At 45.5% G+C, this 26,587-nt stretch overlaps 2 protein-coding genes across 6 annotated transcripts in view; one reads left to right on the forward strand and one right to left on the reverse strand.

Annotated features, from left to right (window-relative positions):
• crema (cAMP responsive element modulator a) overlaps nucleotides 1-26,587 on the forward strand; it is a 492,677-nt gene that overhangs the window by 155,480 nt on the left and 310,610 nt on the right. The gene's annotated exons all lie outside the window — the stretch shown is intronic.
• Nucleotides 22,296-26,587, reverse strand: part of pard3ab (par-3 family cell polarity regulator alpha, b) — a 272,576-nt gene continuing 268,284 nt past the window's right edge. For all 5 annotated transcript variants that reach the window (XM_071906610.2, XM_071906609.2, XM_071906608.2 and 2 more), the window contains one exon: nucleotides 22,296-23,881. In XM_071906610.2, the coding sequence (XP_071762711.2) occupies nucleotides 23,485-23,881 (397 nt within the window). In that variant the 3' untranslated portion in view covers nucleotides 22,296-23,484. The remainder of the gene's footprint in view (nucleotides 23,882-26,587) is intronic.

The raw sequence follows: 26,587 nt of genomic DNA on the forward strand, positions 1-26,587 counted from the left end.
GTGGTGAGTGGGACAATAAACTCTAGAAGAGATCTTCCATAACTCTTCCTATCTAATGTAAACACAACATAATCTCACACACAGGAACTGTAAGACAGTTTGTATACAGTGTGTCAGGACTGTAGCTGTTAAACAGAAGATAGCCATATTGTCCTTTAGCAAACAAAAGGCTGGTAAATAAATAGGCGAGAGTGGCTTATTATCACACACAAGCATGCATACACACTCACAGGCACGTACACACACACACATAAAGATATAAAGGCAAGAGCAGTATTCATTACCGCGCCACATTAAAAGACAGCACAACGGAACATAAACGACTCTGCGGTCCAATAGCTTAATTGCTAATCTCTTCTTTTAGGACAGTGTTTATTTCATTAGCCTCATTTGCGCCGATGCTATCTCCCCGCTAATTAACTTGTTTGGATTAAATGTCTACCCCTTCATGCCAGGCAATAAACAAACAAATGCACGGACCACCACAAATGCAGCTGCATAATCAAAAGAATAAGGAAAGTATGAAATTACTGGTTTGGATGGATTTTTTTTGTGCTGGAAATAATGAACATCAAGCTCCAAAAGAAAGGGAGCTGAAGGATATTGTAGCACTGTAAACAAATTATGGGCATATGCAGTAATACCATATGTTTTAGAAGATGGTAAACATGGGCCTCCTGTTCCACTATATGTATTCCATTCTATGGATATAGCCATTGTAGAAATCCCACATTTAACATTTAACAGCATGCTTGCTGAGTGTATTTATTTACATTCAGGGACCACACATTCACATTCAAAGACCACATTGGAAAAATAGGTCTGACTGTGATGTGTCATACATCAGAGCATATCAGTGCATATGGGTATTTTGTTAAAACGTCACGACTCCGCCTCTACTTGGGGCATAGAAAGTGGAAGACTGTATTGGTGTCAGTGTATTTTTACGTTTTCATCAGAGGAGAATCAGTCCGAGTTTGATCAGTCCGCTTAAGTATTTGTTCACTAAATTCAGTAAATTAGGAAAGACATGACTTTAGATTATTGTGCCACCCTGCCTGAACTTGAGTGTTTTCGTGGATCAGTAACCCAACGCAGTGGCCAGACATTACATATCCAGACACACACACCTACTTCATCCAGTCACCAGGTTAGTAAAAGTTAATGCCGAAATGCTTTTGATGGCAGTCCTGTTTACCTAGTCTGCTAGCTTGAATGAGTGGCTCCACTGTCCAAGCAGCCACCCACTCGATGGCAAGCTAGCAGTAAACTGCTAATGTTTCTGAGAAGGATTATTACACTTATTGGAGGTGCAATCCACAACACAGCAACTTTTCAGCATGTTTTTCAGTCTGTTTAAACAATGTGGTTTGGTCTCTAAGCTCCCTAACTCACATACAGACAATACTTTTCAGTTTTTTTTTTCTTCTTTCCCCCAAAACAAGGCGCGGCCCGCTTGACGACAGTGCCAGTTGAACATATCTTTGACAATCCTTTAGATACATTTTATTGCTTTGAATATGTCTAACTAAACTAAACTAGAGTTAGCAAATTCAAGTTTAGCCGTCTATTTAGCCAGTGTAAGTTAATGGTTGATTGAGAGGTTTCTTTTATGATAGACTAATTTCAATCTAGTGTTTTGTTTTTGTAATGTTAAAGAAAGATTGTGTACAGTACTGATGAATGCAGAATAAATGCATGAAGGGGGACTTGCCTGTTAGCACCAGCACTAGCTCTGAGCTCAAAGTGACAGAAAGCAATACACAGTTTAGCATGTGCGACATCATTGTTCTTGAAAAATGTGTAACACTGCACGTAGCGGGAAGTGGAATTGCTCCTTCCAAGCCCATTTCATATTCCCGGCATCTGGTTCCCCGGGTGGCCCGCTACATCAGATGAGATCTGAGATGTCTGGAAGCCTTCACTGGTCCCCGTTTGTTTTAATCTGGTATTTTGGTGTTAATCTATCACTGTGCTGCGTGGCGGCGAGGGCGTTCTCTCAGTGTGTCAGACTTGGTTAGGTGCAACGTGAACCTCTGGACTGCTTTATCTTCACAGTGTGAGTTTGGGCCCCAAAAAGCAAAGAAAATAAATGTGTGTGTGAATGCATGTGGGCATGTGTGTGATGCTTGAGAGAGAAGGGAACAAAACATAGGGGGGGGGGGGGGGGGGGGGGGGGGGGGGTGAGAGACAAGTAAAACGGTGTGTTTGAGAGAGAGAGAGAGTGAAAGAGGGAGAGTGAGAGGTGTGTGTTTGCTGGTTTGTGTAATTGCACCTACCTCATCGGTGGTGAAAGGAAAAGCGATTTCTTTATCTCGCTCCTCTGTGTTAGGAAACCTGGAAGGGGGGGGGGAGGGGGGGAGAGAAAAAGAGAGGGCATGTTAGAGAGACACAAAGAGAGAAAGAGAGAAATGTGTGTTTGCTGGTTTGTGTAATTGTACCTACCTGATTGGCGGTGAAAGAAAAACGATTTCTTTATCTCGCTCCCCGGTACTGGGAAACAGGAAGGGGGGAAGAGGGAAAAAGAGGGCATGTTAGGAGGAGAAAGAGAGAAGACGCTGGGTGAGGGTGGGAGAGTGTGTGTTTCCGGGTGTGTTTGTGCATGCACAAGGTGTGTAAAGAGGCAAAGTGATAAAGAGAAGCGGCAAAAGACAGCAATGAGAAAAAGAGAGGGTGCGATTAGAGAGTGAAAAGAGAGGGCTCTGAACTATTGAACGCCATATCTGGCGGTGTACCCAGCCATCTGTACGCAGGGCCCTGAACCCATTTAAATTCAGGACGATTGCACTGTTTCTCAAATCCTTCAGAGCTGAATGCTTTTTGCACCCTGCCGACAGGCTCCGGAGAGTAACACTGCGGCTGCGAAATACGAACCACAACAGCAGCACACACAAGGCCAGATCTCTTTGTCTGCTTAGAAAAGGCAACATTTTCTACCTGGCAGGACGCTTTTAAAGCGGTAATCCTGGAGTTCCTTGTTTTTTTGTTTTTTTTACAGTTTGCCTCCATCTTTGTTGCTAAGCGCTCGTTGCTGTGGTGTTTCTGCACTGCACTTCCCACAAATCACCTGTCAGTCAAACAGTGTCCACATCTTTTTCCTTGGATTTTCTGAGTTTCTGTAGGTGGCGCTCTTTTCTCTGTCTGTTCAGCCACGGCGGCTATCGCTGCTCATGCTAACTACCCAGTTCTTCTTCTTCTGATTATTTCAAACAAACCGCTAGAACAGCAAATGTAAAAGCATTCATGAATGGGATATCGGTTGAATCACTGTTGTGTTGTAGCAGTCGGTAAAACAAACTTTTATTTATATGAAAATGTCAGATTGCTACTTCCAGTATTACATCTCCACAAAGATTCATGCTTTCAAAGTAATCATATTCATGTGTCTGTGCAATTTAATTATGCATGCTTCAAGGGGGTTGTGACAGTTTTGTTGCAGTATGTCTTCAGATGAACCCATGTACTTAAAGCTGCACTAGACAAGATGTTTATGTAAAAATACACCCATTTATCAGATGAAAATCACGTCGGGTATGTCAGGTGTCAGATATGGTCACCTGTCACCAACCTTAGATCTTTTGCCTCACTCGTCTGTTTGGTATCTGTTGGTATAAATCGATCACAGACCGGTCAGATTGGTACAAAAACGAGCGTACTGTGTGCAGTTTACTGATATCATATTACATGCTTTCTGGGTGTTGAAATTCAATTTTTTTCAAACACTTACCTCTCATTGCCATGCCACTGGAGCTGCCAACGTGCGAAGCTGCCTGGTGCCGCGGGGTAAGAAAGTCCATCTGCATTCATTTCAGATCTGTTGCATCTCAAAGTGCCAATTTAGGAATTCAAGCTTAATTCTACTGCTGCGCTCATCGTAAGCTGCCCTGGATAAAATGTAAAGGGTGCGCATTTGCAGAGGTGGAAAGTAACTAAGTGCATTTACTTAAGTACTGTACTTAAGTACAGTTTTGAGGTTCTGGCACTTGAGAATTTCCATTTTGTGAGACTTCATACTTTCCCTCCACTCTCTATACTAGTAAACTTTTAAATGCAGTACTTTGAGTAACTGAGTAGCTTTCCATTACGGTATTGCTGCTTTTACTTAAGTAAAAGACTTGAGTACTTTTTCCACCACTTCATTTGTTATAGTGCGTGATTTACAGGTGTATCAAGTGAGATGTGTGTACAAAACCAACCTAACGCAAGAGTCCATAATCACAGATGCAATCATCCTCGCCCTCTCAGCATACAAAGCACTCAAATCAACGCATCTCATCAGCACCTATTCCATCAACACTTGGTCGCTGACACTCAAGGGCAGCTTCCAATTTCAGCCAATGATGGATGGGGTGGTGGGAAGGGGGGAGGGTGATGAGCTCCAATCAGGGGGCTCCTCTGGGACCGTTATCAATGGGCTACTTCCTGAAACATCTGCCGCACGGTTATCCATCATCGGATGACCAGAGAAGCCGTCGGAGGGAGTGATGGGCTCAGCGGCGGGGCCTCTGCCAGGGGGGCGGACGCACGACGACGCCTTTTGAGGTTTTCATCACCGTATTTTGTCATTACACGATCAAAGTGATAGCAGGTCTGGTCGTTGCGCTTTGACAAGGACAGTATCCTCCGACAGTAATAAATCAATGATCCACCGCGATGATAAGAGAACGCATTGATGGATTTCTGCGCGAGAGCCTCGGGGTACGCTACTGTACAACGAGGTTTATCTGATCTATCTGGGGTAAGGAGATTGTTCGGGGGGGAAGAGAACGTCCTCAATAAAGCTGAAACGTCTTGGAGCTCGGGACGAAAGCTTATTCAAAATATGGAACATGAATTCGGAGATGCTCTATAGTCTCTTTTGCAGTTTAAGTGCCTTTAGTTGCATGTATCAGCGAGGACGTTCCAACAATTTTGCCCAATCAAAGTGTACATTTTAGCAGAGAGGGAGAAACAAGAAAGGGAGGGAGAGAGGTGTTAATGTATTTTTCTGCACCTCTTTGATTATTATTCCAGAGGACTGAGTAGTTGGGATATTTAAATTTCAGAAAAACAAGTTGAATTTGAAAGTATTATTATTGCACCAAACCTGAGTCTGCTGACTGGAGCTGCAGTGTCATTGACTTCCAACCTCTGAAAGTAAGCAAAATGCAGATCTTGGAGTTTGCTGCCCATTTAAAATGCGCACTATCCTTAAACGGTGCGCCCTGTTAGCACGCAGTCTTGGCAGGGTGTCTGCGGAGTTCAGAGTGATATAGTCCATGGTGTTTTGTGTGATTACTCCAGATGCTGCCTGGCGTGTAACTAATGAGTCGTGCTTCACCCCGGGTCAAGTCTGAGGCTTCTGCTGGGGCTTTGAAGCTTGTTTACCCTCCTGCCTGATGCCCAGGAGGCCTCCCTGCGCCCCTCCTGCTCCCCTGCCTGCTTGCTGCATACCTGCCAGACAAATTAAATAGCTGTGCTGGAAAATTACAACAGCACCGCACACTGCCTTGTGGCGTACAGCGGTTAGAGAGATCGTCCCGCGACCAAAAAACGCCGCAGGTTTGGTCCACATCAAGGGCCTCGCCTCTTTCGGAAGATCCAAGATCGAACCCCCCCCCCCTACCTGCTCGCTCATTGTGAGTTACTCTGGATAATAAATGCCTGAAAAATGTAAATGGTCGGGGTTCATTTTGCATGTAAGAAGAAGGCTAGCCGCTCTGAGCCGAGGCTGCTAGCTCTCGCCCATCTGGAACGGATTTAACCTGCATTTCTCCAGATCGCCGTCGGGTGTGTTCACATCAGAGGATAACAGGTGCCATTTTGCAGCCGCATCGAATTTGATATTAGAAACCAAGACAGTGGAGGAGAGTGTGTGTGTGTGTGTGTGTGTGTGTGGGGAGGGGGGATGCAGCTTTGAAGAAAGAACAGAATTCCTTGCTTACAAAGTTTCAGTGAGGACAGAACCAGTCAAAGATAACAAGCCTAACTTGGCCTTGCCTTGTCGAGGTGCCCTTTCATTTCGAGAGAGTAAGAGAGCATCAGCATGCTGCACTCCCCGCACATTGCACCATGCTGCAGCTAGACCTGTCTGTGCCTCCGAAATAATACGGTGAGTGTGTGGAAATAAAAGGCTTTCTCCTCTCCCCTGCAGTTGTAAGCGTAGGTATTGAATCCAACACTATACATTTTGAAAGAGCTGCTACTAGGCTGCTCGAGGATACAGTATATAATGTGAAATTAATGTTTTTTGGGTATTGCAATAGAATTTCATGGGTGTGTGTTATTTTCTCCCAACATCAACATCTTGACACAATCTAGGATTCTGGCTGCTGAACAGGCGATGTATATCTGAAATGGACTGGAAAAGTTCACTAGATGAAAAAAGCATTTCATCTGTACAGACTGTCACTTCTCTGAGCGAATTTCAAGTTAAGGTTGGCAGGGTTCAGAGAGCAGAGATGTTCACGATTCAGCACAACCAAGATATGGAAGAGGAGTTATGGCAGTAAAACATCTGGTGCCGACGGCTCCCCCTCTGCATTTGGTATGAGAGCAGCAATCTGAACGTTGGACAGACGTATTTTCACATTTTATGTTAAGCTTATTTGCTAAAAATGAGAAGAAAGAGAGGAAAAAGAAAGTGTGCATGTGAGGTTTAAAAACATCTCACCCCAAAAGAGAAAGAACAAAATGCAGCAAAGAGAAAAAACACATAAATTAAAATATCCCGAATGCATGACTGGTAAGGAATGCGAGTGTGTGTGTGTGTGTATTCAAAGAGAGAAATAGGGAGATAATGTGTGTTTTCTTTACATTTTCTAAGAATATGCTAATTCACGGGAGTCGCCACAGCATTGGATGGACATCTTCCAGCCTTGGCCTTCTTTATGAGCACAAGGATCAGATTAAATCACAAAACTACCACAGCGATGCACCTGCAACACATAAGCCAGTCACTACTTACACCCACTGTACCATCAACAGAACATCCACCGGATCCAAGACCCACTCGTCTCCAGAGAACATAAAAACAAACACTAACTTGAGCGATCGGCTTTCACAACACCGCCGCAAATATCATACTCCTATTCCCCCGAACTTGCCCTCCATGACCCCAGTAAGCTATTCTTGTACCCGAGCTGTTTACGACACCCTGGTGCATCGCAACCATGAAAGAGCGACCGGGTAATGACCGAACGACGGGGTGATCGTCCCCGTGACCCGTGTCCGTTCGAGGTCGGCCCCGGGGCGGTAATCCCTTCGCGCCTCTGCGGTGGTAAACAAGATGGCCGCTTGGGACGTCGGGGGAAGGTTACCTCTCCCTCCCCTAGCTTCATCGCAAGCCATCGGAGAAAACGCGATGTCCGAGACGGATAAAGGCGAGGCGGGAGGCACGGAATCGGATGGAAATAAAAAGTCAAGGAGGATTGCGAGGGATTTAGAGCGGCCGCCTCAAGGTTATCCGCTGAAGGTGTGTGCATGTGCGTCTGAGAGAGAGGGATGTGTGAGGCGTTCAGTCTTGACCTTGCAACGCCGAATCCCATCTCCCTTTGGCTGTTGCCCGGCAACATCACCTTGACTGCGAGAAACAGTCAGAAAGAGACAGAAAGAGAGGGATAAAAACAGAAGCGGGTCGCAACGCCGACTTGATACTTTCATATCAGCCTTTGCTTCAAAGCCGGGCGGCGGCTGCTTGTCCTTCCACAACTAGGATTTACAGGGATTTTTTTTCCAGCCCTCGTGGGACAGGGCAAAGGTCAGAGGGCAGCCAATAGCATCTCTGGACTCTGCCGGGGGGGGCGGGCAGCGGCTTTAATCTGAGAGAAGTTATGGCCTTCCCTTCTATCTGACCCTGGGGAGGCGGTCGGGCGGTAGGTAGTCAAGATCAAAGTCGTCCTGCAGGACACCGGCACATATGGTCGGGGATGAGTCTTCACCCCCTGCTCGATAAACATGATGTAATATCTATGTGAGCTTGCAGTTGACCCCCGGGGGTCCAACCCCTTCACCTCCCGGTCCCAACACAATGAGGCTTCTTTTTTTTTCATCAGCTTCGATCAAAGGGGAAGGAAATGATTGAGTGGCTTGTAACTCCCATCGAAGCATTTAATAGAAAGGAGAGAAGGCTGTACACAGGAGCGGGAAGATGGAGGAGAACATGGAGGTTATAGATCCACAGGGGCCATCTGTGGTCTCAAGGGGGGGGGGGGGGGGGGGGCAGCTAGCTCAATGGTGATGTTACCAGTCTGTCTTTTTGCCTGTTAACATTATAATTATTAATTCCTACCATTATACGGTCTGTTCACTGCAAAAAATCACCATCAGTTATTTAGTCTATTATTGAGTCCTAAAATCCAAATTTTCTTAAAACAAATGGAAAAATGGGGTCACTTGTTTTCAATGCAAATCCACTTGTTTCAAGAATTTTGTAAAAACAAGTGAAACCGCATTGGAAACAAGTGAAATTATCTCACCCCATTGGCAGATTTTTTTCACTTGTTGTAGAAAATTGGGAGTTTTAGGACTCAATAACAGACTAAATGACTTGTTAAGATGGAGATTTTTGCAGTATTGACAGCAGAGCAAGCAGCTTATATGACAAAAATCCTAAAATGCTCTTTAAATTCTGTTCACCGACTTTCTAAATACACATGGTTTTGACAGGAATCAAAGAGCATGTATCCTGCTAGTGTGTTTTTTTTCTATCTAGCAGCAGTATGTGTGTGTATTGCAACTCTGACTGCTCCTTTGAATACACAGTGGCAAGAAATGAAAGCGGCCTTGCTTTGTACAAACACTTTCTATATGCTACAGGCTTTTGGCAAGACGGGATCAGAAAATTGCTTCAATTCACACCGACCGCGGCGGACAGATCTATCTATATTATATCCATAACAGCAGCGTTCATGGGTAGACGGGCACAGGCTTTTATTTTGATCGAGGATAATGGACAGAACCGTCTAATGCATGTCAAACAGCCTGCCTTCAAAATTCAGTGTGAGGACATGAGCAGAATGGGGGAAAAAAAAGAAAAGTTTCCACTCAACTGACACATGGAGGAAGATACTTCTGCACACTTAAGACTAATGCAGGTCTCATTTATTTGCTTTCAGTCTAGTCAACCTTTATCAGAGCACACAAACAAAATGATGCAGTGGGCTGAATTACTCTCACTCCCAATGGGAAAATGGAGTTGTTTGGGTTGGGATCTTACTGGAGCCTCGTATTTTCGTAATTTCAGAGAGTTTACAGAGAGAATACTGTGTGCCAGCAGAGATTTATACATGAGTTACAAAACTGAACAAGAAGGAAGACAATATCCTCCCCACTCAGATTATGAAAGCATCTGTCTGTCTATCTGTGGCATACAATACAATAACAGAAAAATAAGGAGGGATGCCATGAATTCTGGCATTCAGAGCATACCTAGTTTGTTTTTTCAAGCAGCTTTGTAACATCAGCTGACTCAGCACACACTGCCGCATCCTCCTCACTTTCACCTTTAGAGATAACAGTCGAGCAAACTTTTGCCAGAACAGAAAACAACAAAAAAGGCACAAAGTTCAGGAGGAACCGCTTTACAGTACACGTCGAGAGAAATCTGAGGGTGAAGTGAAGTCTGTTGCAGAAAGAGATGGCTAAAGTGATCAGGAGGTGACGCACTGTGCTTACACGTGACACAAAAATCAATGGTATCGGCAGATTTGGCAGCCAATGGATCGGAGCAGATGTAAGCAAAGGTTAAACGTCAAAGCAGTGCAAAACATTCGCCGGTTGAGGGAGATCCGTACGCAGCGGGGTTGCCGGCTCCATGCCATTAGTGGGCTTTCAAAAAGGTCAGCGGGGAAACGTGGAGTCACAATCTCTGTAGCTGCATGCTGTAAAACGGCCCATTGGATTTTATCGCATCTGACTGGCTGTCTTTAGCATTGCTAGCATCCCTTATTACAGCTGCAGTACATTTATGGCATTCAGCGGACGCTCTTACCTGCAACGAGTGAGAAGGCAAAGTGCAAGTGTCTTTGTTCAAGCAAATGTTGTTGTTGTTTATTGTTATAGAGGGAGTAAACCATCTGAAATACTTTGCATTTACATAAGGGTTAAAAAGTACATTGTTAAACTAGGTTAAATATAGAATTAAAAGAGATAAAAACATTGATTAAGTATATATAAAGCAACATTAGCAGGTACTGACTCAGGAATGTGGTTGTTATGGGGAATTGAACTTGTGACCTTCCAGTAACGAAGCAATATTTCTTACCACCAGGCCGCCCCGCCCCGCCCTGCCTGAGAATTCATCATCTCAATCCAAAATGCAATTCAAAAAGCTGTCCATCATCGTTTAAACAGCGGTGCTGCATGTGTTTTGTTTCAGTATTTCAGCAACATATGGTTATTTGTACAGTTTGCTCCAGTTGATTCGGAGCTGTACTGTGAGCAGCTGAGCAAGAACATATTTAAAATACTCCGGTTGCATAAAAGGAAAACACACAAGACTTTGCAAGGCGGCTTGGCAGCTTTGTTTATTAGGCTAGACATGAGAGAAAAAGAAAGCTTAAAGAGACTACTGCAGCACAGTCTGTATTTAAAACACGTTTGAAGTCTGTTTCCCACAATCCACTGGGTGGAATTCCCTTCTTGGCGAATGCGAGTATCTCATAAATTCAGCATGAGAGAGACTGGGATGGGAAATAGAATTCAGAGGAGGGAAAAAATATATATTTTACAACAGAAAGTTTCTATATTGGCGTTAAAAAAGCTGAACGCCTTTAAGAAGATAATCAGTGGGAAGGCTTTACAGTTGACTGGCAGTGCAACATGCTCATTCAAAACGCACACACACACTCATACAATATATAGACACACACACACGCACAAAATATGTAACACTCCCACAAAATAATTCTCTCAGGACAGCTTTAGTGAACTGGATGGCTAATTTTATTGTCAACAATTGGCCTTGCTGAATGCTGGCAGTGGCAGAAGACAATATAATTAGCCATTTTACTATCATGTCTGACCACATGATGCCTAATTGTTTCTGCTGACGGCACAGACAGCAGGTCAAGGGGAAACAATGAACACCCATTTGTAACATTCCCCTGTTAACATGGGGTTAAATGGAGAAAAAAATCCATTACTCAATGGTGAACCGCCCCCTGCACAAAATCCATGTGATTTACATACATGCAAATGCAGGGTGCATGATTGCAATTCAACCCCAAATGGTAATGAGACTCTTTATGGGATGAGTGTGATAAGAGGCGTGATCACTAAGTGTATAATGTTGATAAAAAAAAAAAAAATCTCCTTTAAGGCTCTTAAGCCTCGCATGCCATGCACAAGAGTTTAATCCAATGTAATTACAGAACGAGAGGCACGGCACTGTCCCCTCCCCAAAATATGTCTGTGTGTGTCCAGGAGGCTGGAATCAAACACTGATTGGTTACAGGCCCTAACTGCACACTCTGCAGCGCTAATTGATTTGGCTTTCCTTTACCGACACTGTTTGGTATCTTTAATCCCCACACACCCACACACACAACACATACAAACAGCCTACACACACACACACACACATCGTCAGTGTCCACACCTGGGGGTGGATCAAAGAACAGCAGCTGGCTAGCTCTGCTAGCAGCAGCCACGCATTGGCTCCCTGTTCCTACTCCAGCCTGAATAGACCGCAGCAGAGATGGCAGCTAGCTAGCTTTAGCATGGTTTACATAACATACGGTAACATATAGTAGGCCAACTGGTGGACGCTTTCATCCAAAGTGCCTCAGAGTAACATGAGAGCACAAAGCATGACCACTCGTTCTGACCCCGGTGGGAAATGGAAGCCCTGACCCTGGCACCCGTCGAGCTACACAGAGACGACTCCGCTCTAGCTGAGGCATATAATTGAAAAGCTATCTGGAAAAGGCTTGTATGCTAGCCGGAGAATCGTTAGCGGGAGTCTCGCTAGCTCCAAATCCCCTATTTAGCCTTTTGTTTCATTTGGTCTCTGCAGTCAGAGATAAGCTGGATGTGTGGGCTAAGCACAGGCTAACCCTCTCAGCCATGCTGCGACGAGTGGCCAAATCTGGACAATGAGTGTGTGGTGGGCGAGCTAGCCGTGTTTAGAGGGAAGTCCGCTAAGACACTGAGATGCTGAATGGACGAAGATGCAAGGAGGATAGCTAAGACAACGTGGAAGAACTGTAAATGCCATCCGTCTGGGTCTAAATTCCTACATATTTTGGTAAAGCTGCCTTAATCAGGGGAATCTCAAGAGATAACATGCAGAGTAGCCACAGCTTTAAAGGCATTTCACACATAAAAGAGCTCCTTTTTCTGGTTTATTTTCTTAGTAACACCTTTACCCTTGACTCCGATGAGCACCTTTTTTGCAAGTTACTTAAACTTACTTAAAAATGCCATAGAACAAGGACACCCTCTGGTATCCTCTAAACATACAAAATACATTCTCAGATTTGATGTGGATACATGGGTAGAAATTTGATAATGCTGTCAGCTCTGCAGCACAATACCTTTACAAAGACATACACTTTTACGAATTGAAATCTCAGTGGCTCTACAGTAATTTTATTCAGCTCACATCAGTGGCGAAACTTTGGGTAAACTGAAAAAAGCACAAGCCGCTTTTCAGGGAGAAGAGAATGACAGACCTGATCCCAACGGAGAACTGAGAGATGAGGACAGACGAGATAAAATCTGCAAAGTTCTGTCAGATATCCAAGTAGATCTGCATTTGTCTTACACATAGAATAATAAAATATTGCTACAGCCTAGAAATACACCCTCACCCCCTCCTCTTGGTTATAACATCTTTATTCCAAACCAGTGGAGATGAGCTGGGCTGATTCTGCAGGCTTGGGGTGGGCTAGATGGACAGGCCTTGATCCCAGGTCACTAACTCCATGTTTTTCATTTGGAGCTCCTATCTTGGACACTCTCCAGTCTTTATTTTCCATTAGGAAGAGAAATGCCCGTGCAAAAAAAAATGACCGAAAGGGGAGAGAGAGAGAGCGAGACAGAGAGAGCAAGGGAGGGAAATACACACACACACACACACACACACACACACACACACACAGAGGAAGGAAGAGAGCAGAAATGCCGAAGACGAAATGGTGTTGTTCCGTGCGGCAGTTGGAGGCCAGAGGTCCCCTATTTTTTCTTCATTCACTTCTTTCTCCTCATTTCTAGCGTCCTTTCATCTTTTCTCCGAGGCATATGGCGCTGCACCGCGCTTTCAAATCACATAAAAGATGTTTACACATGCTGCTCAAGTCCCTGTGATAAGCTCGTTTTGTCGAATTGTATGCAAATCTACACAAACGCAGATCGCCCGCGACGAGAGGGAATATTTTCCCACAGAGGCACGCACAATTGGGAGCTTTACTCGCGAGGCCGCTCAGGCAGACGCACGCATGCACAAGCTGTAGGTGGCAAAAAAAATGAAGTAGCCTGCCTAAAAACATAATCTCTCATTCTGGTTATGAAGTATGAGCCTGTGTGTGTGCGTTAAGCATGTGTGTGTGTGTCTCTATGTGTAAGTGTGTGTGTTTTTGTGCATTTGTGCGTATGCGTTTGCTCGGCGCGCGATGCCGTCGGCGTGCGGCGACAGTGATGAATAAGCATTATTAAACAGGAGACACAGGCCTGGCGGTGTCATTAATCTTCATCCCTACTGACACCATCACAGAACTCACTCCCTCTCCGCCCTCAGCAGCATCTACACGTCTCATTGTCAATAACACAAAAGGAAGTCGGGCCCGCTGCACCGGTTGCGCAGGTTTTTGATCGCGTTACGGTGCCCGGCGCGCGCTCGAGCCAAGGCGGAGCCGGGGTCACGGCGGGAAGTGAGAAGTGATTAAAAAACCCGGGAGCATCAGACGAGCGAGGGGAATAAAAGGGAGGATGATGCCTTGTCCGGTGGCTCAGGATTAATCACGCTCCGGTTAGGGATGATCTACAAGTCTATTGTGGTGAATGAACTCGCTCTCAAAGGGAACGTGAACCTGTAAGACGACAGCGAGTGTCGCACTGCGGCTTCTAACATTACACTTAAACGGGATGAAGACGTTCCCCGTCTAGCCGTTCCTCACCTGGAAATAAAGAACGGGGACGAACAGGAGCCCAGGGTTGGAGAAAAAAAAAGAGATGAATCATCAAGCGGTCCTCTTTTATCAGCGCCTCGAATCGCACGGTGGGAGGAAGAGAGAAAATAATGGGAAAGTATCTATGCAACTGAGTAGGAGAGAGGGAGGCACTCAGAAATGTGTGCACACAAATGGACACGTTCACCTACATGCACACACACACACACACACTGAAGTGGCTGTGTACCTTAATGCACACTCGCTCACACACACTCTCAAAAGCACACACACAGAGCTTATATGCATATGATCATTAGTTTCAGCACCTCTACCAGATGGTCATCCATAGTGGCGCCTCCCTCCACAGGTGGTGGTGCTTCCCCCTCGTTCACCTTACCTCTCTCCCCAGCGATCGCACAACATCTGCTTCCACCATACACCATATACTTGTCTCTGCCTAGTAAAACCTGCGGCCTAGACCCCATAGTCTTTTTTTTTTTTTCTTTGTAGAGAAAGTGCAGCATCTTTCTCTGCCTCTTTACTGGACAGTGGAAATTAGGACAGGAAGCAGCGGGGAGTGGAGGCAGCAGAGCAGCGCCGGGTCGGATTCATGCATCTCGTTTGATTCGGCGTGCGGCTGAGCGGAGAGAGGGACCATCCTTCAACCGTCGGAGCCCGAGTTCAAGCCCCCGTTTCGGCAAGCGTCCGCCCTGCTGAAGTGTCCTTGAGCAAGTCACTGAATCCCTGCCAGCTGCAGGGCTGCTGCTGAGCCTGACCTCTGACCTCCTGAGAGGGAGGAAAGCCAAAAGAGAACTTACCCACAGGGATGAATAATGTATTGCATTATTATTATTACATTAATGTTGAATCTATAGAGCAATATGTATGTATGTGTCTTCTGTCGCTAGGTACTCTGAAACTTTAAGGTGTGCAGTATGTCTCCAATGCCACCAAGACACATTACTGTACATTTATTGTACTTAGTGATTGAGTTAAATTCATGCAATCATCATTTATGTGCTGTAATTGCAAAGTTGTAATAGACGTTGTTGTAATAGATGTAGTTGTCATAGATTCCACAAGCTGAAGCCAACAAGATCTAAAACGGTAAGATGGGTTTAAGCATCACTGAGGTATAGATCTCACACTGGGAAGCTATAGCTTTAGAGAACATACCTAAATGTTAAGTTCAATTTCCCGACATTAAATTGAATTAAAGTAATAATCTGAAACATTCATATGAATTAAAGCGGAATAGTATAGCCAGTTCATGAAAGCTAGCTGCTGTTCTAAACAGCCGTGTGTCTGGTAGGTCTTTCCTGGGAAAAATCCTCCGGCGCACAGGAAGTGATGCGTTTCACGTTTCTAGCAGCAGCAACAGCGGTTTGTGTAGAATAAATAGAAGAACTGGGCAGTTAGCGTGAGCTGTGACAAAGTGCGGTACCTACAGACACTCAAACCTCAACAGAATAACAACAAAACTGTCAACAAAATAAAATAAAAAAAGAGGAACTCCAGGATCAGCACTTTAAAAGCCTCCTGCCAGGTAGAAGACGATGCCTTTCTGAGCAGACAAAGAGATCTGCCCTTGTGTGTGCTGCTGTGACGGTTTATATTTTCTGCCGCAGCATTACTCTCCGGTGGCTGTGTTAGTCAAGTGCAATCCCACTCCTTTGAATAATTAGTCTGAGGGCAGTGGCCTACCTCCGTAATTGCAGGCACAACTTTATCTATTTGACTCACCCTCATCCCGCTGCTCTCAGATCTGCACACGGTTCCTCCTGGACGCCGCAGAGACAAGCTGCTCATCCTCTCGACTGCGGACTTGGGAAGCTGCCAGCATCAGAGAGCTCCAGTGTCCGGCTACGGAGGCATGAAATCCAGGAAGGGGGTTTCATGGCTAAGTGGGGCTAAGCAGAGGGGAGCAAGGCGTGTTAGAGCCATTTCATGGAGCATTTGACAGAGGGAAGTTGGAGAGAATCCTGTCGGAGTCAATGCATGTCGGATTTAGGGGCTCCTGGCAGTCGTTTTTCCCCCTTCTGTGCCGGTGATGCCGGGCGCTCGACCGAAGTCCGTGTTTGGACTTCGATAAAAGCGAAGGTCCAGTCTGAGAATTCAGTGGGAAATAAAAGGTCCACATAAATAAGGGGAGCTAAGATACTGTAATGGAATGAATTCAGCTTTGAAATCAGGAAATGCTCAGCTTTCCTTCACTGAAGATGTGGCAGAGAAAAACACTGAATAAAAACAGCAAATAATTGTTTGACTAACCCTTCATGGAATATTATAATGTTGGGGAAACTAAAAAGAAGAAGAAGAAGAACCTAAGAAGAATCTAAGCGAGTTAAATTTGTGTTGGTGACATAGAGACATACTGACTCAGAGTCACAACCCAACTAACATAGTTACACAGTAGTTACATACCAACACATGGTACAAGGAACAACAGCATGTCACATACACTGCATACCATACACACACATACCTCACATTCTGTGCAAATTATATTGTTTTGGAAAAAATATACCTTTGACATCACAAGAAATGTCTCCTTTTCTTTCTACAGTAGCTGCAGCAGGCGCAAAGCTTCACACACACACACACACACACACACACACACACACACACACACACATTCTCTAAAGACAAATGTTCGACTTGCCCTTTAGCGCACCTGTAAACATTAAAATCAAATATATTACATCATGTCAACAGCATACATGAGAGTAGAAATGAAGCAGAGGTCTGCTTGTCGTGGCCGGTGAGATGGGCAACAACATCCTGATTATATAGTAAAAGGAAAAAAAAGCTCTTTCCAGATGTCCGGCCAGTGGAAAGCGGGTTAGATCTGGGGAACTTCCTCAGTTGCTTTCCTTTGTCTCCCATCTTGATTTACGGCCCCGACTCTTCCCTCCTTTTGCAACTTCTCAAGCTTCCTCTCCCAAATTCCAGAGGGGTAGTGTCATCTGTGAGCTCTCCATCCCAACGTGTACAGAGGGGGAAAAAAAACCAAAAAAAAAAACCCACTAAGTGAGCAGAAACAGGTGTCACCTCTGAATAGGCGCTTATCCGACCTCCCAGTACGCTCGACGGCTAAACCGCCTCCCTGTGCGAGGTGAGCGTGACATTAAACAAAATAATAGGCTTCGTTAGCGGTGCTGCGGTGCGCGGACGGCGGCGGCGGCGGCTGTAAAATAAGCGGTTTAGCACCCTCTTGTTGTGTCTCTCTGTTGACAAAAAGGGCCGTGGATGAAATGATCCGTGACATCGCTCCGGGGGCGATGTGGAGCGCATTAAAAACGCTGCAGCGCCGTTAAAGGAGAATGAGTAACGACAGAGAAGGGCGGGGACACGGCGAGGGTTTACTGGCCTCCAGAGCAGACTGTCGCCGGTCCTGATGTCCCTGCACTGTCTGTCACTGTGTACTGCGTTACTATGCAAGTTGTTAACATGTCTCTGTACCAATGCCTCCAAGACAAATTCCTGTACATTTATTGTTCTTGGCAAATAAAGCAATTCTGATTTAGTGATGTCTACTTGAGGCTAAACAATAAAAGCCATAGATATACGAGTCCGAAGTAATGACACCTACTCTTAAAAAAATGATTGATCGCACAATATTAAACCAAATTATGGCCATTTTCAAAGATAGTAGGTCACTTAAACGAGAAATCAAAGGCTGCTCCATAGACAATGAATGGGGCATTGTCTTTGTGGAGTCACAAAGACAATGCCCCATTCTAAAATGAAGTTCATATTCTAGCATTGTTAACAGCTTATGAACCAGAATTTAAAAACTCTTCTGAATCAACAAAGTCAGCGCCTCATCCACTAGGGAGCAGAGACAGATTTTACATTATTTACAAATTAAAGTGTTAGTTCTCCAATTTTTAGCTGGTGCATGTTCATAACTACTGACTGAACTGTCCTGGGGTGCAGGAAGAACATATATGCATTTTAAAAATGGGTGGCATTCCCCTTTAAGTCCATGCTTGACAAAAAATGGCAACAGATTGGGGTTAGAGTCACTCATATGCATACGTTTTACTGGTGTTGCTGCTGGTATTTGGTTGTGTTCAGGATGCATATTGTTTTTAATTGCACAGCATCGCCCACACTCGTGTAGCAAGGTATTATTATATTACTATAATTAGCTATTATAACAACTTGGCTAAGTGTCACATGTCTGATGCTGTAATGACGGCTTATATGTCGAAATGCATTAGCGTGATGTTTGCCATTAATAGTAATATGGTATAATTTAGGTTAAATCTTGTCCTATTTTTTTCAATAAGTGTTTTGGAGTGCTGCCATTCCCATGTTTTTTCATGGGTCTTTTTGGAAGCCGGTGTGTAGTTTTTGGCAGAGCCCCGAACCAGCTATGCGAGGAGGCACACCTGCTATACGGTTTTTACTGGTAACAGATTGGATCAGTGTTACGGATTAGATCCTCTGTATTTAAGAGATATTGAATAATGAATTTAAGGATTTTTTCCCCCTTAAATTGATATACAGTGTTCCCATGAGCAAGGAAATTGACTGTGGTTGCACTGGGCAGCTTTTTGTAAATTAAATCTACACGTGGAGGAACACCCTAAATTAATGCAAAACAACATGATAAGAAATAGTCTTTTTTTTGAAGGTTTGCTCGTCCACATGGCTGATGCTCAGTCAACATTGCCTCACTTCAACCTCCTCAAACGAATCTTGTCTTTCAATCAATACCCCCAGCGCTTCAAACCGGACAGCTGTAACGTGTCCCCAATATCAGGATTGGCCCATAATGAACAAGTCCTCTCCTGATGCAGAAAAGAGCGTGACAAGACGCAACAGCATGCGGCGCAGAGATAAAGATATTACTCCCAGGAGATCGAGCCTGGATCCACATGTTTGTTCCATGCAGTCATACGTTGTGACCGGTCTCACATGAACCGCAGTAAAGCCGAGGAACGCTGCACACATTCCATAACTCATCTGTTTTTGAATTCCAACGTGGATAGGATTGAAACAGCTGAAATAGCATTCTGTGTTCTTGTATTTCTATACTAAAAAAAAAAAAAAAAAAAAAATCCTCCAAAGTGAGGACATTTTGCCGGTCCTCACTTTTCAAAAGGTTTATTTAGGGTTAAGGCTTGGGTTTAGGATTAAGGATAGAGTTAGGATTAGGTTTAGGTTGGGGTAAAGTTTAAGGTTAGGCATGTAGTTGAGAGGATTAGGATTAGGGAATGAATGTAGTCAATGGAAAGTCCTCACAAGTATAGTAATGCAAACCTGTGTGAGTGTGTGTGTGTGTGAGAGAGAGAGAGTGTGTGTGTGTGTTTCCTCAGTGCAGCTTAAAGGAAAGGAAGCGCTCCGAAGGCTATCGACTGTCTGTGACTCAGAAATCAAAGAGCAAAAAAATGTAAAAAAAAAAACAAAACAAAAAACAAACTCCCTCCTCTGGTCCGAATCTCACCACGGCGCGGTGACACGATCCTCTGAGTGTAACACCTCCCGCCTCACACCGCCGCCGCCACCGCCAAGTCAATAAAAAGAACAGACTGCCGTGAGAGATAAAAGCGCAGGATGAGCCGGAGAGGGATTTCTCTGCTTCCACCTCTTTTTCCTCCGTTTTTTTTAATCTTTCTGTGGTTTCATGACAGTCTCCTGAACCCCCCCCCCCAACCACCACCACCACCCCACCCCCATCCCTGCTCTCCACCAATAGCTGGCTTAAGCGCGGTTTAATGGTATTTGGTTAGGACGTCACCTTTGACCTGCAGAACGCAAACGGTAGCAGGGAGCCGCTCAACAGGTCCCCAGTGAGGCACAATGGGAATGAGGTTGGACTTAATAACAGGAAACACAATGGCATTTAAGGGGATTACCTCAGTGTATTCAACAGATTGGTTACACACACGCTACAGAGGGAGACAATGGTGTGTGCACAGCAGGCAAATGTTAGTTTCACTTAAATACACACACACACACACACACACATTCGTGGACGCGCATTTTTTTCTGCTTCAACGACCACATTTCCCTATAGGGATCAATCGTTTCATCTTATCTTCTCTCTCATGTATCTATCCATCTCTCTCTCTCTCTCTCTCTCTCTCTCTCTCTCTGTGAAGAAGACATCAACAACCAGTCTTGACAGCTTCGACAGCGGAGTGAGTCACCGCCGCTTAATTCGAGAAGCGAGATTCGTTTGATCCCGGTTCAAAGCCGCGGCTGAGGAAAGAAAGGTAGGCCAGGCAGGGGCAGGCGAGGTTGTAAACAGGATGGAACAGCCTTCCGTTTTATTCTAAATTTGATATGTACAGGAAAAGTGGCTGTATACATTTCTTAATATATCATGTAAAAGTTTTCTGGAAAACAAAAACGAAAAAAAAAAACAATTGCACATGTGCTTACAATAGCTTTCTTTTTTTTTATACTTTAAAACACATCATGGTACAGCATTGTCGAAGGCAATGTCAAACAGGATACAAATACACTGATAACCGTTGTTGAGTGTTGGCTCTTGTGGTAAATTTAAAAAAAACAAAAAAAACAAATAAAAGATAGTCAGGAAAAAGTACCCCAAAAGAATGACACGTTTTAATGATGTTAAAAATGTTAAAAACACACGGCAGATTGTGTGGCATCGTGTCACTGACGAACAAATCATATCGTGTCCCTCCTTGTGTAAAATATTTTGATACTGTTATCTCAGGCACTTTTTGATATCGGACCCCGCGAGTGGACAGTTGCACTGTAATGTCCCAATATCAACAGCAGGGTACTGTGTAGAGCAGAGGGGTCAAATACATCCTTCTAAGTATGCTAGTCTGCGTATAGAAACGCTCTAATATTCACAGCAGGCGGTGCTGGCCGCGACAACCAAACACTTTCTTTCTTAAAACAATTTGGAGGCGAGATGTGTTTACTCTCACCTGCATAATTTGTTTTTTTTTTTGGTAACAGTTTACGATGGCCTTATTCCACTGTAGGTGTAACAACATAAAAAAAAATGTAAGGTTTGTATTTCCATTGTGTTGTTATACCCTTATAAATACATTATGCATTGGGGAATTTCTCATTAGCAGTGAGCACAGTATTTTAGTGTACTTACAATACCTTTCCACAGGTTAAAACACAGATGTGTACAGTGGAATAAGGCCATTGCAAAGTCCTCTTCTCCTCCCTCTTCATCTGCTTGCTGTGTTTATCATTCATTCCTCCGACTACGCCTGAATCTTTCCCAGCGAGGGCCTTCATTAACCAACAGGAGACAATGTATGTCATGCGGTTCTCCTCTGCATATGGAGAACACGTTGGAGCGGAGGGGTAATTACGCACCGCCAGTTTTTTTTTTTTTTTTTTTTACATTTCCCTTTTGTGTTTCAGCCACAGCTCCCTCTCATTTGTTCGCTTGCAGGCAGCTACGGTCACAAACATTAGCGTTGTCAAAGGATAGGTTCGGTCTAGGAGGATAGGTTGCTACCAATGACCGCAATTACGGTGTGGCGCTGGTTGGCTCGGGCGGTGGGTTTCAAATCTTGTGCCATCGTGACCCAAGAGTGTGCAGGATTTCATTCCGACCGAACACTACAGCAGCTGGTTTCACTGATTAGTTCCTCCTCTCTGGTTGAAAGTGTGCTAATCAGTGAAATCAGATGCTGTAGTGTTTGGTTGTGTGAGTGAAAACCTGCACTCTCTTGGGGCACGATCGCACATGGTTGAAAGCCGCTGGGCTTAGTGTGGCGAGAGAGGCTGTCCCGTAACCAAATGTTCACAGGTTCGACCTCCCGCAGCAGCCAATTCGTCCATAAACAGCCACGCGTCCCGTTTTGGTACCTGCTCACTCGGGATAAGAGTGTCAGCTAAATGCTTAAAATGGTAAAGTACAGCAAACGCAATTACGGCAATTGAAAGCAATTAACTCCTGAGGACAATTTCCTCTTTTGTTACAAACGGGAGAAAAGCTGGTGCTAATCTCACAATGGGGGGTGGGGGGCTCATTGTCTCCGTCTCCATCTTTATTCTCTCTTTTTCTTTAAATTTTTCTCTTCATGTCAGAAGCTGGGGCCCTCTATTGGTGCCTCTGGTGGCTGTGTTCTTTGGCTCTGGCAGGCAGCAGGTGGCTTGTGATGAAAAATTCAGTGCAGAGCCTGACTGGGGAGAGAGGAGCGGGAGGGGGAGGGGGGAGGAGGAAGGGAATATGGAGGGGAGGGGGGGGGGTGTGAGATGAGAAGAGAAGAAGGTGGAAGATGAGCGAGGAGGGGAGGGGCAATGATAGGAGCGAAGGGGAAAGGAGGAGGATAAAGGTGGCGGTGTTGGGGAGGGCGGCTGAGGGGAAAGAAAGGATGGTAATGAACAGAGAGGAGAAGAAGAGGAGAGCGGGAGGAGGAGGAGGAGGAGGAGGAGGAGGAGGATGGAAGCCAGAGCTCCAGACAGACAGGCAGGCGGGCCAGCGAGTCAAGCCCAGAGCGGTGCAGGGGGGCCAGGCAGCGGATCAGAGCTGTCTCCCCTCTCTGCCTGGGTCTCCTCCGTGGAGATGACACGCGGCATGAATCATTTATGAGGGGGCTTTTTATTAATAACACACACACACACTGTGCCCTGCTTTTTTCATACACTTTGCCTTGTTTTCTCTGCTCCCCGGGGAACACTCAAGTGAGAGAGCTCAGTCGCGGAGGAAAAACATTGAAAGTAGACAAACAGAATACCGAGAAAGGCTGGCGGCGGTGGCTGGGGTTTGTTGGCTAGAATACTAACCTTAGTGAAGTGAAGAAAGGGTGATTTGTGGGTGGGTGGGTGGGTGGGTGCGTGGGGAGAGTCGCCTATGGGACGCGGTGTAAAGCCACGACACACACACACACACACACTCGATAGGTCAATGTGGCAGTGAGACAGTATGCGATGATATGTACTCATACACATGTACCTTGTCACATGCCCACACACACACACACACACCCCACACACACAAACTTGCGCCTCCCCATGGGCTCAAAAGAACACCCACTCACTCGCCCGTCTGCCCGTTTGATTGTCAGAACACGAGGGTGCCAGATCTCGATGAATCAGAGTCCTGGACGCATCGTGTCCGCGAATGCAGAGAAGGCACTGAGCGTCTCATGTCTGTAGGAGGGTGACTGACTGACTACCGGTATAGGTCATCGGCACAGCTAGGGATCGAACACAAACACCCACATACCGAGTACACTTCACAACTGTTTACCTCTAAGATCATCGCTAAGCTATAAGACCTCTAGGTTCGTCCTTTGTCCACATTTGTAGTGTTCACTTTTGCCCTTTCCTCAAGGTAATCCCCAAGATACTTAGTGAGTCTCTTAGCTCCGGACCCAAACTCAGCCCCGAAGTCCTCTAGCCTTCAACTCTTCGTCCATCTGTCCATTCACGCTCCTCAAGAATAGAACAGCCTCCCTTTCTCCGACCCCAACCTGTTGAGCCTCGCTAACTGCGAGGGCGAAGGCGGCACGTCTTGGCGGTACGGACCCTTAGGGGACGCCGGGTCCTTCAGGTGCGGCGTCGAGTACCCCTCGTAGCTGCTGTTACCGGCGTTCTCCTGCGCCGTCTTCCCTTTGGCTTCCTGCTCTCGGCGCCTCTGCTCCTGCCTCAGGAGCTCCTGGGCCTCCAGCAGGACCCTGGCGTTGACGCCGCCGCCGCCCGGGTAGCCGTTCCTGGAGCCCTGGTAGCTGGAGTACCTGGGGTTGTCCTTGGCCGTCTGGAAGCCTTCGCCGGGCGGGTACGCCTTATCCCACGAGTCCTGGGAGATGGAGCTGGGGTTCTTCCTGGGTTGCCTGGTGCAGAGAGAGGAAGCAGGAAAGGAACATGTAAGGTGTGGATAGAAGTTTATTTGATTTTTAGATTCATGTGACTCCTGAGACATGAACCTAAGAGAGGAACAGGACGTGGCAGATGTACCCAAGCACCCCTAGTCAAGTCCTGCAAGCATTCATATACATGTGTGCAAACAAATGCTTTCCCACTCTTTCTCTCTGTCTCACACACAAAGACACACTTACTAAATGCTTTATTTCTCCACCTCACATGGATTCAACCTTCTTCAACCTGGTCAAAACCAACAAAAAAAAAAAATTTTGGTTCAAAACTCATCGTCTTTCGCGTGATGAAGCAGTGTTCGGCTGTGCGGCTGAAAAAATATTGTGCTGTCAGTCTGGCAGTGAAAGACATCACATTCAATGGAAATTAGGCACCATTACAGCCTCACACATTGCCTCTGGGCAAGTACCAGCCCACGGTAACAACATACAGAGATACCTAACCATGTCAAAGTCCCCTTCCAGCCCATTAGCCCCATTTGGAGACGGACAGAAACACCCATTGGATCTGACAGACAGTAATAGCGAGCCTTTTGCAGATGGAAAAATGAGGCGACCATCTTGTCCTCGGCGGATTCGCCCAGGCTAGATATTTGACACCTGACACGAGTGTCTAAAAGGCGCGGTTGGCTGTCATTCTTCTGGGGGCTGCCCTCCCCTTTAACAGAAAGACGGGCAGACAACTCCAGATGTGTGACATCACCTCTCATTTCTGCTTGGCTAGCCTCTTTGTGGCAGCCCTGCCTTTGTGTGTGTGTCTCTCTGAGCCCATACGATATGCATGAGCGTCCCGAGCCCTACAGCTCCGCCCGTTTATCTCGGGGGCAAGACAAAATGGGAGAGGAGAGAGAGAAGAAGAAAAAAGAAAGACACACAAAAAACAACGGGCTTCTGACTCCGAGCCATGCATAATTAGCGGGTTTATCAGCCAGCTGTGAAGAAGCCGTATTATTCCTGTGTTTGGATTTGAGCAGGGTGGAGAGGGGAAAAAAAAAAAAAAAAACTTTAATGAGAATAGAAAAGACCTTTGTTTTTATTCAACAGAGATTGAATGCAATTGGGAATGGATACGCTCCTCGATCGGTGAGATAGGAGAATATAGCCCAGGTTTATTCTTGCGCACGGTTGAGTGATTCCAATTTTCAGAGACGGGCGTCCTCGGCATCTGATTTCATTTCGTATGTTGACAAAGAGGCCGAAGCTGGCCTGCCTCCCTGTCGAGAAATGTAAACCAGATCGCTTCTCCGTCTGATGCTGTGCCAAGGCTGTGCATGTACATGTGGGGCAAATACATAAAGATGCATACTGCTGTGCATTCGGTGCATGCGAATGGATGAAGCGTGGTAGATGTAAAAAAAACTGGTAAAGGTGACAAAGAGATTGAGAGAAAAGGGAGACACAGTGAGAGGTGGTAGCAGATAGAGGAGGAGAGGGAGACACACACACACACACACACACACACACACAGACACACGCATGCAAACACACACTACCAAGACCAAATGCTACTGCAGCTGTTGCAGCCAGCCTTTGGTCCCCCATAATGGCATTACTTTGGCTCGGAGATCAATGGCGCTCGTCAGTGATGAATATGAGGGCCCTTCATCCGCCGTCATTGTTTCAAATGGCAGCGGTTTATTTTCACTCAGAGCCCCTTGTTTAGCAAAGGGCCTCACCCAGAAGGAAAGTGACCTTTATCTGAAATGAACGCAGTTTTTTAGGGAACCCTGCTGCCATTAATCACATCTCTATTCACAATCCAAAGCCGTGGAGTCGGGGAGAATTTGCCCGCCACGAACAACACGGGCCCCCATATGAATCCCATCGAGATTGCAGATACACCATATTACTCCCGCCTCAGCCTCTGACTTCGCACGATGGTATGCTCCAAGTCAAACAATAGTGCGCTTAAGATAATACAGCCGGGTTTATCCAAACAGAACGGTTTCTTAATGGAATTAGTGCAAAACTGGAGGGACGCGGCCACAGGATGTTGCTTGTGACCGCTGGAGCGAGACGGTAGTTCATTAATCTTTCAGCAAAGCCGCCTGCAATATTTATCAGGGAGAGGATCTGTGTCGATAACAGTGGATTAGAGTATAGTGGTGAAGTATTAGAAGATAAGAAACATATTTCATGTTGTAGACATATGGTAAGTGGATGGCGACTATGCATACTGGGACGGATATGCTTGATTTTGGGCATTACAGATGGACCACCGTTCTAATATTGAGTTGCATCGCCTTCTGGACGGGTCATGTCTCAATTGACTCGAGGCAAAAAAAAAAAAAAAAAAAAAAAAATCCTTCTTTAACCTGTCTTCTCCCATTCATTACCTGTCTCTCTCATGACTGACGGGGATTTAACCGGAGAAATCAGTAAGGGATCACAGCTTTCACCCGGATTCACCTGGTCAGTCTATTTGATGGAAAGAGTCTAGTCTGCTTCACTGACAGAGTGTGTGTTCTTTGAAGCGGGGACACACTCGTCGAAAATCAAACGGTTTTGTAGATGCACGCACATACACACACCATAAGACATGACAATAAGCACCTCATTACAGAGCTTTACGAAATCCCTCCTTGCTGCAGAAAGCCTTTATAAGTAGTGGTTTTGGTTGACATCTTTCTAGACTTCTTTTTTCTACAGGTGAGTTCATATAGA

Source organism: Centroberyx gerrardi, chromosome 13, assembly GCF_048128805.1.
Source record: "Centroberyx gerrardi isolate f3 chromosome 13, fCenGer3.hap1.cur.20231027, whole genome shotgun sequence".
In the NCBI taxonomy this organism is placed as follows: Eukaryota; Metazoa; Chordata; class Actinopteri; order Beryciformes; family Berycidae; genus Centroberyx; species Centroberyx gerrardi.